This window comes from Pteropus alecto, unplaced genomic scaffold, assembly GCF_000325575.1.
Source record: "Pteropus alecto unplaced genomic scaffold, ASM32557v1 scaffold166, whole genome shotgun sequence".
Lineage (NCBI taxonomy): Eukaryota > Metazoa > Chordata > Mammalia > Chiroptera > Pteropodidae > Pteropus > Pteropus alecto.
The window spans coordinates 7920976-7938262 of record NW_006439757.1 but is presented as its reverse complement, the minus strand read 5'-3'; the positions used below and the strand labels follow the sequence as shown (position 1 = coordinate 7938262).

General features: G+C 34.3%; 1 protein-coding gene across 33 annotated transcripts in view; it reads left to right on the top strand.

The window, feature by feature from the left end:
- Positions 1-17287, top strand: part of MARCH1 (membrane associated ring-CH-type finger 1) — a 574299-nt gene that overhangs the window by 353069 nt on the left and 203943 nt on the right. The window contains exon 2 of one of the 33 annotated variants that reach the window (XM_025050363.1): positions 15536-15872. The exons of 31 other annotated variants lie outside the window; for them this stretch is intronic. In XM_025050363.1, coding sequence (XP_024906131.1) covers positions 15834-15872 — 39 coding nt within the window. In that variant the 5' untranslated portion in view covers positions 15536-15833. Of the gene's footprint in view, positions 1-15535; positions 15873-17287 lie in introns of those variants that run through there. One more of the 33 variants, XM_025050374.1, reaches the window with a different exon arrangement.

The following is a 17287-nucleotide window of genomic DNA, read 5'->3' as shown; positions in this document are numbered from 1 at the left end:
GTCTTGGTCTTGGCCCTTATACATTTGTGTTTAATCTAATTATTTTGTTTGTTTTGTTGATTTACTGTAGTCTTTCTTCTATTTACTTTGGGTTCAATTTGCTGTTTATTTTTTAATTTCCTGCAACAGATGCTTATATCATTGAAAATCAACTCTCTTCTTTTCAAATATAGGCATTTTATGTCAATAAAATTCCTTCTAAGTGTAGCTTTTCCTTTACCATGTGATACAGGAAATGTATTGTTTTTTAATTACCATTTGATTCAAAATAGTTCATAGTTCCTTTCCAGCTCTGGGGAATTTTTCAAGTTACTGTATTATTATTGATTTCAGTCCTTTGAAATTGTTCAGATTGCTTTATGTACCACTAAATGATAATGTTGATAATATGTGGAAAGAATGTGAGTTTTGCAGTTATCAAGTGCAGTGTTTTATAAAAATCACTTAGCTCAAGTTTGTCAGTCATGTTTTTCAAATATTTTTATCCTCACTGATTTTTTTTTTTTTTTGGTTTGCTTGTTCTAGCAGTTCTAGGGAGGTGTATTAACATCTTGCAGTATGATTATAGATTTATCTTTCTAATTTTGTTGGTTTTGCTTTATATATTTTAAAGCTATACTATTGGTTGCATATAATTTTATTTATATCTTCATTTTATCATTATAAAATGTTGCTCTTTATTCGCAGCAATAATTCTTTCCTTAAAGTCCACTTTGATATTAATTTAGCTACACCAACTTCCTTTTTGTTAGTCTTTGTATGAAGTATATTTTTGCATTATCAATGTTTTTATTTTTATCTATTATTATATTTAAGTTGTCTCTTATACATAGCATATTAATATGTATACTCCTTTTCCACATAGAAAACATTTGCTTTTTAAATGTGTTTAAATTAATTACTTTTAATTTTGGTGTTTAAATCTACTATCTTACTATTTTTGAGTCTATGCCAATTGTCTCATTGTTTCTATTACCTTAATTTGAATCATAGCTCTGCAACTTCCTTCTCGTATAGTCATACAAGTTAAGGCCCAGTATGTTTAAATTATTTGACCGATTCTGATAGCATTGGATAGAGAATTTAGTCTTTCCAACTCCTAATACTGCCTCTAATTGTGATTCATGGTATTTTCAATCCTGAATGTGCCAATAAGTAGCAATGCACCTTTTAGTTAGATACTCAACTCCCCTGAGATGGTAAACATATGGTGATTTTAAGTTCCTCTCCAAATAATGGAGTCTTATCCTTCCAAAACAATCCTGCAGTATAGTTAGAGCAATTATTAAAACCCATGTTAGAATGGTTTGCTTCAACTTGCTCACCAAAAATCCAACCTGCTCAGATTGTTCTCCAGTTACTCCATGAGTTTTCCAAGGGGCTGATTCTCATGAACTCAGAAATAATTATCTTGTTTTCTTCTGTTATAGTCCTGTGATCAAGGGAGCTTTGTGCTCTTTCCTGCTAATGGTCCACTTGTTATCACTTTTTTTTTTTTGTGGAGGATACTATCTTCTGCTAATAATTAGTTTCTACCACTGTATTAGCTTTGGCCAAAGGAACCCTTCTCATTCCTCCTGTCTTTGTCTACCTTTTCCAAACATGGGACTTTATTACTGTAGCAGAGACACCAAGGTACATCTTTTAACAAGCCTTGGAGTACAAGGTAAAGAGTAAGTGTGCATCAGAAAATAAACTACAGCTATCATGTACGTACATATAAATTAGTAGATGGGTCCCTATAAAGCCAGGTCCTTTCAATTATATGGAAATTTATTACTGAGAATATTCTAGAGAGCTTCATGCTAATTCCTGACACTAGAAAAAGAAATATTTCACTCAGTCTTGCCCGAGACCATCATATGTTGCCAAGCTACGTCCAGTTAATTTTTTATTTTTTCTTCCAAAAGACACTGTTCTATTTTTTTCCCATCTTACAGATGGGTTTGCTGAGATGAAGACCTTTCAAGCAAATTTTCCCTTGTCACTAAGCCAGGTAATAAAAGAAAAAGAAACTTTAAAAAATATATATATTAATCTTTATATGAACTAATTATATATGTATTTGTAAAATACATGTGAAATCCTCAAGTTCGAGATATATAGCTAAAATCCACAGATGACTGCACTTACTCATCAGCCTGCCTGCCTAGAAAGATTTCTGCTTCTGGGATTTTAAGTACCCTGGATGTAGTCTTATCTATTCTTATACATTTATTATAAATTTAAACAAGAATATTGTCCTATTACACTGGTATTTATTTACTATAAATATAATTAATATAAACATTTACGTGCATTAACAATAATAACATAGATCTGCCTATCCAGAAAGCTGCACTGATCTGAGTATACAAAGTATAACTATAAAGAGATTGACTTAAGGTCCATTAAGTGAAAAAGTTTGATATTCTCATTACATTTTATGGAAATTGAGCAAGCACGATAAATCATGTATATCCTATTTTAGTTCTATACATCACAAAAATTATTTGGAAGAACAGAAAAGCAGTCTATGTAATTTCTCGATTAGATTATTTGGGAGGATTTATCAGGCAACTAATTCCTGCTACTTTCTCCTAAAACTACAACTTTGATGTATGTCAAACAAGGTTATTTTTCACATGCTTTTATTTCTGAGTCAAACATGAATTTAACTCAGGTGGTGATTTACAAGTACAATTTTTTTATTTGTTTTGTTCTTCGTAAAGAACATGTTGTCTCTTTCTCTTCCAAAACAAAGGAGTGAAATATGAAAACATGTTGCAACTGTTGTTGTTTTAATGTAACAAGAGAGTACATGGGAGGCTTATATTCCTTGCCTTTTGTTTGTCAGAATGGCTGAAAAGTGAAGACAGGATTCCCAATTGTTCCTATGGCTCATAAGTGGACTTGGACTTGATGATGAAATTGCAGTTCACTGTGTTCCATTTCTAATTGCTTCAGGAAAGCTTTGATTGATGTTACACAAGAGTGTGCACAATAAACTGAAACACATTATTCCACAGTAATTGTCCTCATTTCCATTGAAATCTCTGAATTATATCCGTTTTATTCAGTTGTCTTTCTATATAAAATAACATGCTCCACATCATGTTCTTTTTTCATACAAAAGTAGCCCCCGATCACTCAGTCTGAGGTAAAAACGGTAAATAATATTTCAGATCAAACTTTAAAGCGAGCTAGATGAAAGAAATTAAATCTAATTTTTCCAGTTTGAGTTTACTAGACCTTTCTAGTTTTGCCAAATGAGTTAGCTCACTGTGACGTTAGCTCATTTTGTTCTCACATCAATTACACATATTATGGAGGACAGATATCATTACCTCCATGATACAAGCAAGAGAAGCTTGAAGATTAAGAGATTTATTCAGTCACGCAACTCATCAAGGACAAGATCAGCCCTGGAATCACGTCATTTAGACTTTCTGCCTTGTTGAGTCCTAACTCGTTCTTTATTCCTGTGATTTCTATGCCTATTCTATATCTGTATGACAGGCATCACAGTATCTCCACTTGCTCACATTAGAGAGTGCATCCCTTCCTGTCATGTACCTCTTATCCCAACACATTCTCTTATCCAGTCTACCTCAGGTATATCTTTTCAATTTTTCCTAATTTCAGTTCATGCCTTTATCATATCTGCCCTGTGGTATTTCAGTAGTCTTCTAATTTGCCTTTCTGCTTCCAGGTCTTACTGTTTCTGATATATTTTGAACTTTGCTTAAATGTCATCTTTTCAAAACATACACAGAACTCAGCACTCTAAAACCATCCGTGGCTCAGCATTGTCTGTAACGCAAACACCAAGCTAGTTAGTGCGGTGCGTGAATGAGGACCTTCACACTCGGAATCTGTTTACTTTTATGAATCTCTTAAGTGATCCAAGGTCTGCCACACCAAACAATTGCCACGTACACTGGGAAAACAAAAACAAAAAAACCAAAAGACCATAGAAATGCTGAACACCAGCTGACAAATTCCTTTGGACCATTTTCTATCTTCCGTTGTCTTCATGGATTGGCTTAGTTTGACTTTTTTATTTTCCTTTACTTATGTTTGAATTTGGATTTAGTAAATAGCCTGACTTTGGACTTTCAACTTGGTCCTATCCTACCAACTTCTTTAGGTATTTCATCTGGAAAACTCCCTTGGTTCTAAGAATGGAAAAATCCCTTGAGAAATATCTGGACCTCACTCCCTTTATCAGTCAGGGTTCAGTACAGGAAACAGAAATCACTGTAGGAAGTCAGTTGAGAATTAAGTTGTTGGAAGAGCTGAAGAAATTTTTGGCTGAGGTTCTTGGAAATACTCCCCAAATTATACTCATTGGCCCACTAAAGAGAGAACTAAGTCTGAGATCACTCTCTGTCCTAGACCATGCTGGAGCCAGAGCCCCCATCTGTACAGTCACAAATGCCTCTCAGCATCTACAAACCTAATAACAGATGCTTCACTGTTGCTGCTGGGGAATGTTAATATTTTTACAACCTTGACTGAGAGCAGCAACTACCACATCATCACTAGAAAGAAGACCTCATTTCCACTTTTCTGAATCTCAGGACAGCATGTACTTGACGCCCTTAATTTGCATCAAGAACCCTAGCTGTAAGGGAATCTGGGAAAAGTGGTTTTTAACTTTCCAAATCAGGAAGGAGAGAGGAATGAAGGCTGAGCGAGCCAGTCCGGGGTCGTCAGCATCTTTCCAGATTTAGTTCCTGTGCTTCTCCTCTGACTGCCCCAGCATCCCTTCTCTCTCCTCTGTGCTCTCTTTTTATCAGGTATAGAGTTTCTTCCTTTAGTCCAACATGACCCATCAATGTACTAGGATTGTACCAATAAAAAAATATATGTATTTAAAGATAAGCTAGAGAAAATAAAAAAAAATTCTATGTATTCTAGGAAAACTTTTAAGTTTACTAGGCATTGTTAGATCTAGTCTGTATTTCTCTTCTAAACAGTAGAAAAGATAAGAACTGAAACTAAATATGAAATTAATCCCATTTCTGGAATGCACAAACATTTCGAATTAAACTTTTGGAGGCTTTAATTAAATTGCTCACAATTTCAAATTTACCCACAAAATCCTGACATTTCAGCATTGCTCTAGGCTATACACAATATGTTTTAGAAACTAAACCAAAAACTGGACTGGCCAGATACAATCTATCTGCTATTTGAAAAATTAGTTTCAGAAAATTAGGAAGTTAGATAAGGCCAAGTTATTAACCTGTTCGCTGGAAAAGGTGAGAGGGTTATTTCTTGTATGTAGTGGGGCCTCGGGTACAATTGTTTATCTAATTAATTTATCCACAAAGATAGCTGTTCACATTCACCTCAGTAGAGACCTGTAAGGAAAAAATTTAAATTCATAATGTTACGTTTGCATTTCCAATAGTAATGCTGGCAGAAACGATGTTTACAAGTGGAAATTTTGGTTTTTAATGTTGCTGTATATGCAGTCACCATCTAGTCCAGGGAGAAGAGCAGCCTCTTTTTCTTCTTCCCTTTCATCAGGGCCTGTGTGCACACCCTATAAATCCAGGGAAGGGCCGCTGTGTGGTGGGAAAAAAAAAAAAAACAGTAAGGAAATTTGGCGATTTCTGAATATTAAAGTTTCTTTCTCTGTGGGTGACTTAAATTGGCATAGTTGAAAAAGCTTAAGTCAAAAAAGGAGAGTCACAAATATGCTAGTTATACAAAGTGTCTATAGTAGTCTCTGTGAGATGATTCAAAGAGCTCGAATTTTTTTTTATATTAAATAAAACAAATCCTCTCATCTTTTTCTGTGTCTATAATGAAGAGTAAGAATGGAAAATTTCCAGTCTATTTTTAAGATATGATGGTGTCAACGAAAAAAAAAAAAAGAGGTTTAGCCTGTAATGAATAAAAAGTATTTATTTGAACAAAGGATTGCAATCCAGGAGGTACAGATTCAGGTAGCAAACCAAATTATGCTCTGGAGTTTATGAAGAGCAAAACCCACAGTTGTAGCTAAAGAAAGTTTTCCTATTGGCTATATAATATGTGATACCTAATTCAAAAAAGATTGGTCAGGGCTGTATGGTAAGAATCTGAGGTAAGAAAGTTCCAGATTGTGCTTCTGTGGCAAGGATGAAAGTCCAAGGGTTCAAAACTCATTTAGATTCTATATGCAAATGAAGGATGCTGGCTGGTGAAACAGATTGGCTCCTTTCAAGGCAAAGATTGCAGATGGTGTGGTTGCCATAGTGAGGAGGAAGTAAAGCTCATGATGTGGTTTCAATGCTGGTTCAAAAGTTCAGAAGTTCATGGGTGAGATAAGCATAAGACAAATTTTTTCACAGCCTTCCTTTTCACAGCTTCATTTTAGTTCCCTTGATGTAAGTAACTCTATTGTGATATTTCCATTCAGGGGTGTTTCCCAAACTGTTTTGAGCTTCTCTGAGTAAAATAAATTGTTAGAAAATCCACAGCAAGCACTGAGTAAGGAAATATGCAGCTAATGGTCAGAAATCATGCTGATAAAAATGTATCTTTCCTTGTGAGTACTCTTTCCTCTTGACCTTTAGGGAATGAATGAAGGCATTCTGGCTGTGGTCAGCATCCCCCTGACTCGAGGGCTCATTCAGCTGGTTAGCTCGGCTGCCTAGGTATTCCTTCCCTGGCCCTTTGTTCCTTGTGCATCTCTCCTGCACCTACATGTACAGTTGAAGAGAATGACCTTACCAGTACGAGAGGCTGGTCCTTTTTTTCAGTCACATGTACTCGTAGCTCTATACTACCTGTCTAGAACCTATGAAGACCGTCTTCTTCTTTTGTTTAACAGAATCAGGATATCCAATGTTCAGGGTTGAAAGAGAAAGTAAAAAGGTGTTTTATTTTCCACAGTGAGTTGCTTTACCAACCTCTTTTTCTCCTTGTAAGTTGTTCTTGAGGTCTTGTGTTTACATGCATTACATGCATGTCTAAAACAATATATATTTTTCTATTTTTAATATAAATACCTCCTTATGTCTTCCTCTCTTGGTATCAATTTTACTTCTTTATACAATTTTTACTTTCTATTACAAAAACAACTTCAAGAACATCAGTGAATATGTTTTTTCTTTAGTTCCTTTAAAATATTCATTTTAATCCCTTGAAATGTGCTTCCATTCATCTTTATTACTTAGAAGTCATATAAGAAAGATAACCACAAGAACATAATTCTATAATGACAGAAGTATTAAGTTTCATAAAAAAGTGAGAAGAATGCTGTAGAAGAGAAAAGTAAGTATGAAAAACAGGTAAATATCAAGACTCAGTTTTTCCTCATGCTTCATTTCACTCTTCTGGTTTCAGTCAAGATATTTCTATAGAGTTAAAACCAAGTGGTAAAGAAACAAAGAGCACTTAAAAAGTAAACCGAAAACAAAAGTTTTCAATCACAATGGACATTAGGATCACCTGAGAAATCTGTATAGGTGTGTGTGTGTATGTGTGTGTGTGTGTGTGTGTGGTTGCTGGAGCTGAGTACCCATAGTTGTACCTCATCTTATATCCACTGAATCAACATCCATGGCATGCATTCTAGAAACACACTTACCCTAGACACTGATTTTAGTTTAGATGTGTTCTTCTTTATTTAGCTGTATTAGTTTAAATGTCTCCAGTCAAGAAAAAGAAAAGTCTTATTTTCACTGGCAGTATGTATAAGTGCATGGTTCATTCAATTTTAATTTCGCAAAATTGCAAAATAAGGTTTAGTTTATGCATAGTGTACAAAGAATGAACAAAAATATCTCTAACTTACAAAGCATCTCTGAAGTATATGCAGGATAAACTTCATTAGCCATAACTAGTAGGAAGAAATTTTCTTGTTTGGCCATATCTTACTAAATGCTAACCATGTGACAAGCATTGGGCTAAACTGAGGGTCACTTTTCGCTTTTAAGAACACTCCTGCCTTAAAGGAACTTACAATCTAAAAAAGGACTATTGAATTCAGTGTCAGAAATAATTCGCTAATCATTATTTTAACCAACTTGTCTATTCCACGAATATATACATCATGTTAATTAAAGTAGAAATTTAATCCATCTATTACAAAGACATTATTTGACCTAGGTTCTTATTTTTTAATCATATCATTGATTAGGATAATCCCTGACAAAAGTGTCATGTGCTATAATCTTCAACTAGTTTTTGTTCCCTGAAATGTCTAGTTCTCTCTCCCTGAGACTATCCTAATCAGATGGAGAAAATGTCAGTGGGTAGGTCAGAAATCTAGTTATTGAAAGACAACTAAAGCTGCATAAAGATTAATACACTTAGAAGAGGTTCATATATAAACAGTTCTGTACCGCTACATTTTTTTTTTTTCAGCCTAAGACAAAAGGAGACATTCATTATGATCTGCCTGGTATTTCCTTACTATCAGAACTAATATGAGAATGAGTATAATATGAATGCTTTTAGTTTTCTTTAGGAATGGTAGCTAAAAAAAATAGATGTTATCATTGCTACTTCCTTTTCTCATTCTAGAAAATAAAAATGTTCTTATTATCTACATGCAAAGGGAACGTAAGTTTACATAAATTTTACCCAGTTTTTCTTTGTGGGAATTATGGAAAATACCTCAATATTATCATTTATAAATTAGGTTTACTAATATTACTTCTCTTTTGTACCCCTTTGACTGCATTATTCCTTCTGCTGGGAACAACACATATGCTTCCTTACTTCTCCCTGAATTACCTGTGGTATACAGAGCTAAGCGCAAATATTACATTCTCATAGCAGCTTTCTGCCCTTTCAGATACAGCCACCCCTGTTATTCTGTACAATACCTGTAGTTTTCTCATCGTACTTTTTATGTTTTTCTAATTATTTAATCAATATACTTACTTGAACTTTTTTGTTTCCCTTATGAACTTGATGAAGCAGGGTGTATGTTGGCTTTGCTAGATATTCTAACCTAGTGCCTAATACAGCACAAGTTTAGAATCTCAGTAAATACTTATTAAATCAATAAATACCACTTGAATATTCTGTAGTTTAATGAAACCTATGTTTATGTGCAACTTTAGGATACTCATTTTTATAACCGTATGAATTTGAGGAATCACTTTGTAAAATATTTTAAAGCTTTCCATAAAGAAGGGGAATCAGAAAGTAAAATTTCAAAAGTAAATTTTTTAAATAATTAATGGTGACTATTTTATGCTGCCTTTTTCCTAACCCATGTGGACACTAATATTGTCCAAGGATACCTTTATATCTTTTGGATCTATAATGTGCAAGTAAATTGCCAATGTCTGCTTGCACTAAAAATTATGAATTGCACTGCGTAAGTTGTTAAATTTTTAGAATCTAATCTAGATAAATTAAACTAGGCAAGTTAAGAAAAAATTAATTACAGAATAAAATATTTCATTAGTTTTTTTTTTTTGACATCTTATAAAACCATATTATTTGTCAACTATTTCATTTGTCACAATTTAATGTCTATAAAAGTTTCATGACAAACCAGAGGCCTATCAGTGTTTGATGCATAGGATGGAATCAAAACACATTATCTTCTCTCCTTGCTCACTGACCAAAAATAGTTTTACTCATACATTTTGTGGCAACAGCCAATCTACTTCTAGGGTCTCCACAGGAGAGGTAGCCAAGAATACATTCGACATCTGGGTAGTTATGCATAATAAGCCTTGATAAAGCTCATGTTCATACAGGAAGAGGTGAAAGATAAATTTTTAGGAGCTGATCCGTGCTATAGTTCATTGAAAATCTCAAATCTGTGATTATACATTAAGGAGAGAATATTTTAGCAAGGAATAATTACTGAAAATGATAAATTATTGGGTAGATACGAAGTGCTATATAAGCATGTATATTCACTCAAGATTTTACAATTAAATAGTATATATGCTGAGAAAATTCAGATTGTGTTCAAAGATCATTCATTAATTTAATGGTAAAATCTTATATAAGTGAGAAGTACTAAAAAAATGAATAAAAGGCAACTTCTTGAGAGGTAGAACCTCTAGGTCAGATTAACAACTGCTCTCTATGACAAATGAGTCAACAAAATGAGGTTAAGTATTGTTAAAAAAAGGAAGAAGAAAAGTATTTCCAAGTACATAGATACTGAGAGCATATAGCAACAAAAGAGTACAGGGTAAAATGTTACTGTTTCTCCTATAACGAATTCAGCCGCTTGACGTGTAATATAGGACAAGAGTTCATTGTACGAATCATACAGCCTTTAAACCTACTATGAACATATGTATAATTCAGTATTGACTCCACATAATGATCTTATTAGAAGGACTAGAAAGAAAAAAGTGCTGGATCAATATAGCAGAGAAGTTATCGGTGGGAGTTCCTTAGTAGAAAAGACAGGAGAGGAAAGGAGCGTAGAAAGAGAACACAGGTTCTCAGATCTCCAAGAGATGATGGTTCTTAGTGGGAAAATGCCCCTTTTCTCCAAAAAGACCTGTATGGAACCTTAGTATGAAAAAGTAAGCATGCAACCTTAACTTAAATATATATGTGAAAGAAATAGCTAGTCAATATAAAAATGTAACATATAAATATGTTATAGACGTAATAGATTCGGATAAAAAAATAACTAGAGTTTTTGTTTAAATATATAACTTTAAAAATATGTAATATACACATATATAGGTACTTTGTGTGATGACATTAAGTATTTATTGGATTTATCAAAGTGATTCTGTGTGCTAATTAAGTCTAATGTGTTAATTTTTAATATATTTTTTAATAATCTCATCCCCTCAAGTTTTAGATTGGTTTTATTTCTAGTCTTCAGATATTATGATATTGGAACTTTGTCCTTTGAGTAAAGACAAATTATATAAACTGATTTTATAATTTTTAAATTTTAATAAAAAACAAATGTATTATCTAAAGTGACTGTACTTTATATTTCTCCATTCTTATGGCTCTTTAAAATGACAATTTAAATATATTTTTGGCTAAAAGTACATTGGTTTTATTTTATTAAATTTAGAAAACAAATATATTTTCTCTGGAGATTTGACATTTCATCATTTTTATCATTATAAGTTTTCTCTAAGTTATATTATTTTAGTGTACTTTAATTACTTCTTTTGATCATTTTGCTTTGTAAATGTTTATGCTCTCACAGTTATAATGATAAAAATGGTTAAATCAGGATGGAAAATTGTCAACTCAGGTAACCATCTAAGACTAATTTAATGACCAGTGGTATGTCTTTGAAAACAACAATAATGGTCTATATTTGATTAGGAATTAGGTTAAGACATTATTTTTGCTATAAAATTAGAAAAGTAATATCTCTCTTAAATCCTGCTATTATAATGCATACCTTTTATCTTTCATTAGATAAAATTCAAGTAGTAGACAGAGCAGGGTACTTAGAGTTAATTAGGTTTAGGTGCAAATTCTGGTTCTGTCACCACCTGATTCAGGCCAACTTGTCTTCAACTCTCTGATGCTCAGTTTCCTCATCTGTAACAGAAGGGCAATAATGCCTTCCTTACTGGGTGGCTGTGAGATCATCTACACAAAGCAGCTGGCAAAGCGAATTAGCGTTGTAATTTTTTGACACAAACTTTTGACATCTGAATACTTCTGGAAGTTTAAGTTAATATGATTTAAGTTAATAAGGAAATTCTTCATCCTTTCCCTTACTCTTTTGAATTCTGGTGGTCTAAAATTTCATCAGTTTTGTAAGTGATGTGGGTACAGGTGGCATAAGACTAATGAAGAAAATAAAATGAGACTATGTCAGCAGCACAGTGGGTTTAACAGCAGGTGAAGAAGAGAAAAGGACTATGTAGTTATAGTCTTGGCGTCCACAGTTTATAACAGGTTTTCATAATTACTCTTACGTTCCCAGTTGTGTATGCATGTCGTAGAGAGTGGAAATAATTATAGGGCAGGTCACTTTTAGAATGGAAGCTCAACAATAAATAAATCATGTGATCCAATGCACAGAGTGTATGTTCATGAAAAGGAATTCAAACCTTTTGTCTCTCTAGTTACACAAATCATCCTTTAGATTTCCAGTTTAAAAATCAAACAACAAATGCTTTATATCTAAGAAATTCTGGTTCTGTCACCATATGGTTTACAAACCATAAAGAGTCATGCAAAGTTATGCTTTTATTAATTTTACCTAATGACACAGTCTCATAACCCCACCAGTTTCCTTGCACGTCTCTAGCCAGTAGCAGTGTGAGGAGGTGAAGTTAGAGAAAGAAACTTGCTCTGTGTTTTCTTTTGCCAAGGGAGGTTCTGTTTCATGACACTGGAGCCACAGATGGTGCTTTCCCAAGGTGCGATTATAATTGAGTAGTTCTATTTTCTAAACCAGTAAAAGAGAAACTTTTTCCAAGGCCTTGGCAATAAGTAAAAGATTTATAATTTGAAGCTGCAATTTTCCACCTTCATGGTCTCTTGTTCTACAAAGTACAGCTTTTCCTTGATTTGTAAAATTAGTTATTTCTCAATGAAATTGAGAAAGAAATGAGAAATTAGAGAGCACCTAAAAATTCATTAAGGCAATCATTTTCTAATCCTACTAACAAAACTTTCATGATTAATTTTTACTTAATATTTTTTGAACTTATAAATTTTTATCCCATAGTATTTTGGAATTTACTTCATGGTGTTAGTGACTTAATTTACCACAGATTTATCAGCTTGGGTGATTGAAATTATATTTTATATTCTGCAAATACTTATTGAATGCCTACTGTTGCCAACCTTGTACCAGGCATTGGCCATACGTGGTTCTTCACCTCATGATCTAGTTGGAGAAACAGCCATTAATTAAATAACCAAACACACAGAAAGTATAAAACTGAAATTGTGTTGGCTGCCGGAGAGAAGGGGCAATTGTGATCAAAATATATATAATGAGAAAATAAGACTGTCTTGGAGGAGCAACCTGTGTTGGAATCAGAAATGTAAGAGAAGGGTGGAGACGGTGCCCCAGAATGAGAAAACCATGTGCAAGCTTTCGTGGTAACAAAGGTCATAGTTCGTAAGAAGACCTAGAGTGCCAGTGAGATTGGAGCAGAAAGAGCTGGCAAGTACAGTATGAGATGGAGCTCGCGAGGTAGAGGCAGGACCAGGCCAGACAGCATAGGCGATGCTGAGGAGCTTTTCTTATCTCAAGAGCAATAAAGAATATTAAGCAGGTAGGTGGCATGATTACATTATATTTGCTTTTTTTTTTTTTTTTTAAAGCTCATCCTGCAGTATAGAGAACAAAGTGGGACAAGAATAAATGCGGGTAGAATACTTAGGAAGCTATTTCAATATTCCAGGAAAGAGATGATGACAGCATGAACTAGAATTCATGGGAGGTGGTGTTTGGGGAGAGAATGAAATGGATGTGTATGAAATTTGTAAAGTCAACTTTACAGGATTTAGTGATGGATCTAATGTGGAATGAGAAGGAAATACAAAACTACCCTACCTTTCCAGGTAGCATAATTTGACGAATGGGTTACTATTACTAGGAGTAGAGAACGCTGAAGCAGTATGGGTTTGGGTAGGAAAGATAATAAAATTCATGTTAGTCATCATAAGTCTGAGGGTTTTTTGAATATCTAAAATAAGATGTCAATAAATTTTTAATAAATGATTTGCAGCCTAAAGAGTGGTCTGAGTTGGAGTTTATATGTATCTATAAAAAGCAATAGATAGTATATGTGATAGATATATATTATGTAGCATATCTATTATAACTATAATATATTATGGGCCTACATACCTATAATATATATAATAGATTATATATATGTACTTTCTTTTTTACATATACATATAGATGTATGTTATTGAATGTGTGAGCATGAATGACTTTCCCAATGAGAAAGTGTAAAACCTGGGAAATTCTAAATTTTAATGGCCAGGTAGAAAAGGATGGACCTCTAAAGGAGATAAAGAAGGAGCAGCTTGAGAGTTATGTCAACTAGGACAGGGCTGTAAAGTGGAAGTTTAAAACGAGAAGGCTTCTAAAAGACAACTGAAGTCAGCATTACAGAATGTGGCTGAGAGGTTAGATAAGAATGAAAAGTGTTTATTGTTTTTTGATTATGTAAATGTCAGCATTGACTTTATCAAGAGGTATTTGGCACAGCCTAGCGAATAAGTGGGAGGTGATAAAATGGAGACATTGGATACAGATAACTTCTTTGAGAAATTTGGCTGTGAAGGAGAGAGAGCATTAGCTGAAGGCAAACATAGGGTGAATTTTATGTTGTTTTATTTTAATTGATGTAGAATCGACATATTAGTTTAATCATTATGTACACCATAATGATTCAATATTTTTATATATTGCAAAACGATCACCACAGTAGTTAGTCTAGTTAACATCCATCACACATAGTTTCAGTGTCTTCTTCTTGTGATTAGAATTTTTAAGATCTACACTCTTAGCAACTTTCAGATATACAATGCAGTATTATTAACCATAGTCACCATGTTATATGTTACATCCCCAGAACTTATTTATCTTATAACTGAACGTTTGTACCTTTTGACCACCTTCACCCATTGTGCCCACCATCTACCCACGTCTGACAACCACCAATCTGTTTTCCGCAGTGACTGCACATTTTACATTCTCAGCAGTGGGATGCAGGATTTCAATTTCTCCGTATCCTTGCCAATACTTGTTATTTCTTATTTTTGTGATAATAGCCACACACACAAAAAAACCCACAGCTTTTAAAAATTATTTAGAGTTTTTTTTTTTTTTTTTGAGTGCACAGCCTTACACATATTTATAAGAGGATGGGAAAGTTTCAGGTGAAAGAAAAAGGCTGAATATAGACTTCAACAAAGGAATCATCTAGTTTATGGTTTCCAGAGGCAGGAGAAGATGAAAACTATAGCACAGGTAGAGGAGGTGGCTTTAGGTAGGCAAACATTCAGCTTCTCCATTGTAATAGAAGAAATGAGAAAAAGGATAAGTGCATATGCACATTGGTTTCTATGACTGGTGTCATGAATTTCAAGGGAATATTACGAACATGAAGCCATTTTTGTCTGAGAGCTATTTTCTTTGTAAAGTAGGAGGTGAAGTCATTGATGGATATGAAGGAGCTGGAGAGGTAGGGGATTATCAGAGGTTTGGTGAGACTTGAAAAGTTTTAAAATGGTTGTGGTGAATTGAAGAGAAGATTTTCAGAGAGAGTAAGGCTTATGGAAGGTATTTCAGGGCATTTTTGAGTTTGGTAATCATTAATTTATGATGGAATGAATCTGACCTCTTATAAAATTCTGTCAGGCAGCACTCTGCTGCTCTGAGGAAGTCGCAGAGAACACAGATGTGCCCTGGTTACATTCAGGCTGGTGATTCTGCCATCCAAATGCAATGAGTACCAAAGAGGCAGAAACTATGTTATTAAATAAAAGCTATAGATTATCAGCTTGATAAGAAGAGAGGTGAAGAAAGTAGAGAGGATGAAAGACTGGGACATCCATGTGTGTTTTAAAAATGTTCGGAGTGGGTGTCATTGAATACTAAACGTGGATTTTGCAGTGCATTCATCAGAGATGATGGCCAATCCACACTGTGACCCGGAGATGGAAGGCTGAAGTGGAAGGAGAGAAGAACATTGGGGATAAGATGGATCATAAGAGTAAATATTATTATTAGACAGACAAATAGCAGGCTCTGGGCCAGAAAAGAAAACCGTGAGCCTGGTGCCAGAGTCTTCAATAAAAGAGAAGTGAGTAGGATGTCTGCGGACATTAACAGTGAGAAGATGATTAACATGATGGCATGTGCTTCAAAAAGAGAAGTAACCAGATGGGAGCTCTAACGGGGAGCAAGAAGAATGCCAGTTTCTCTTCTTGAACATGAAGTTCATGGGATGGTAAGAAAATGGCCAGTAAAAAACTGGTGTCCTCAGAGCCATACCAGTATTTAATTAAGATGTGAAGAGAACATGCAGGGCTTTGTGGCTCTTGAGTAGCTGTTCCAGAGGGTGACATAGGTGGGTTTGTGAAGAGTGGGAAGGATTAAGGGATAAGTTGGAAGCAAAGAAGGCCATAGTAATATGACAATGATATACTTGATTTTACATGTTCCAGTTTTATCAAGAAATATTAGAAAAGTATTTCCTAACCAAAAGTAAACATGAATTCTTATTGATTTAAAACACAAATATTATGGCGTGCATCACTTATATCTGTCCAGATTCATGAAACGTGGACAAAAGGATATTGTGCAAAATCCTGAAGAATCAAAGCAATCTTTTATTATCTTTCCATTAAAAAGGAAGCAGATTAGAACATGATAATGAAATAAAAAGAAACAATTGAAATACTAATAAATAAAGCAACCTAGAATGAAGTGAAACAGCTGAGTAATAATTTCATTGTAGGTACCTTTACAAGTGGTTTCCAAAAAGGACGTAAACCCTTTACAGAAATGCCACCAAATCCCAATTGATATATAATTTTATTTTAATTCAACTGGGTATATGAACTGTTTGGGTGCTGTCCAATTATTAGATATATTCTTGAGTGCAACAGATAATTAAACATGGTTTACAATTGTGTAAAGCTAGCTCCTATTAAAGAGTAAAGAGATATAGTATGGGGACAATTGTATACCAAGGAAAGGTGACGTGCTTTCTGAAATATGTGATATATATAAAACAGTGTGGTCAGAACAGCTGGTGTCAGAGGGTGACGAAGTAAGCAGTGGTACAGTTGGGGAGACATTGTTTTATTGTAATTTTGAGTGAGTTATAATTATTAAAGACATGTGTAGCCTTGTTTTTCGTCTTATGATTATTTCCAAAATATGTTGGCATCTGAAATCATGCAACTAGTGTAAAATTGCTGAGAAAGTAATGAGCAAAGCAAAAGCATTGTAGAATAGCTAGTGAATAGGTTTGGGGTCAGAAAAACCTGAGTCACATTCTATTTTCACCACATAGTAGCTGTGGGCCTTGATCAGATTAGTTAGGTCCTCTGTACCTCAGTTTCTCCATTTGTAAAACAAGGATCATCACAGCTACTGGGAGGTTTCTGGGAAGGTCAAGTAAAACTTTGTGGATAGCATGTGACAAAGTGCCTAACACGCGAGAGCTGCTCAGAAACCTCTCGTGGAGGTCGTGCCGTGTAACTGCTGAGCATGAGCTTGGAGCCCAGACCTACGGTTTCAGATCACGAGTCTGCTACTTACTAGCTGTGCAATTTTGGACAAGTCTCTAACCCTTCCTGCAATCCAGTGTTTTCATCTGGAAATGGACATAATAACGCCACTTATCTCAAAGGGCTG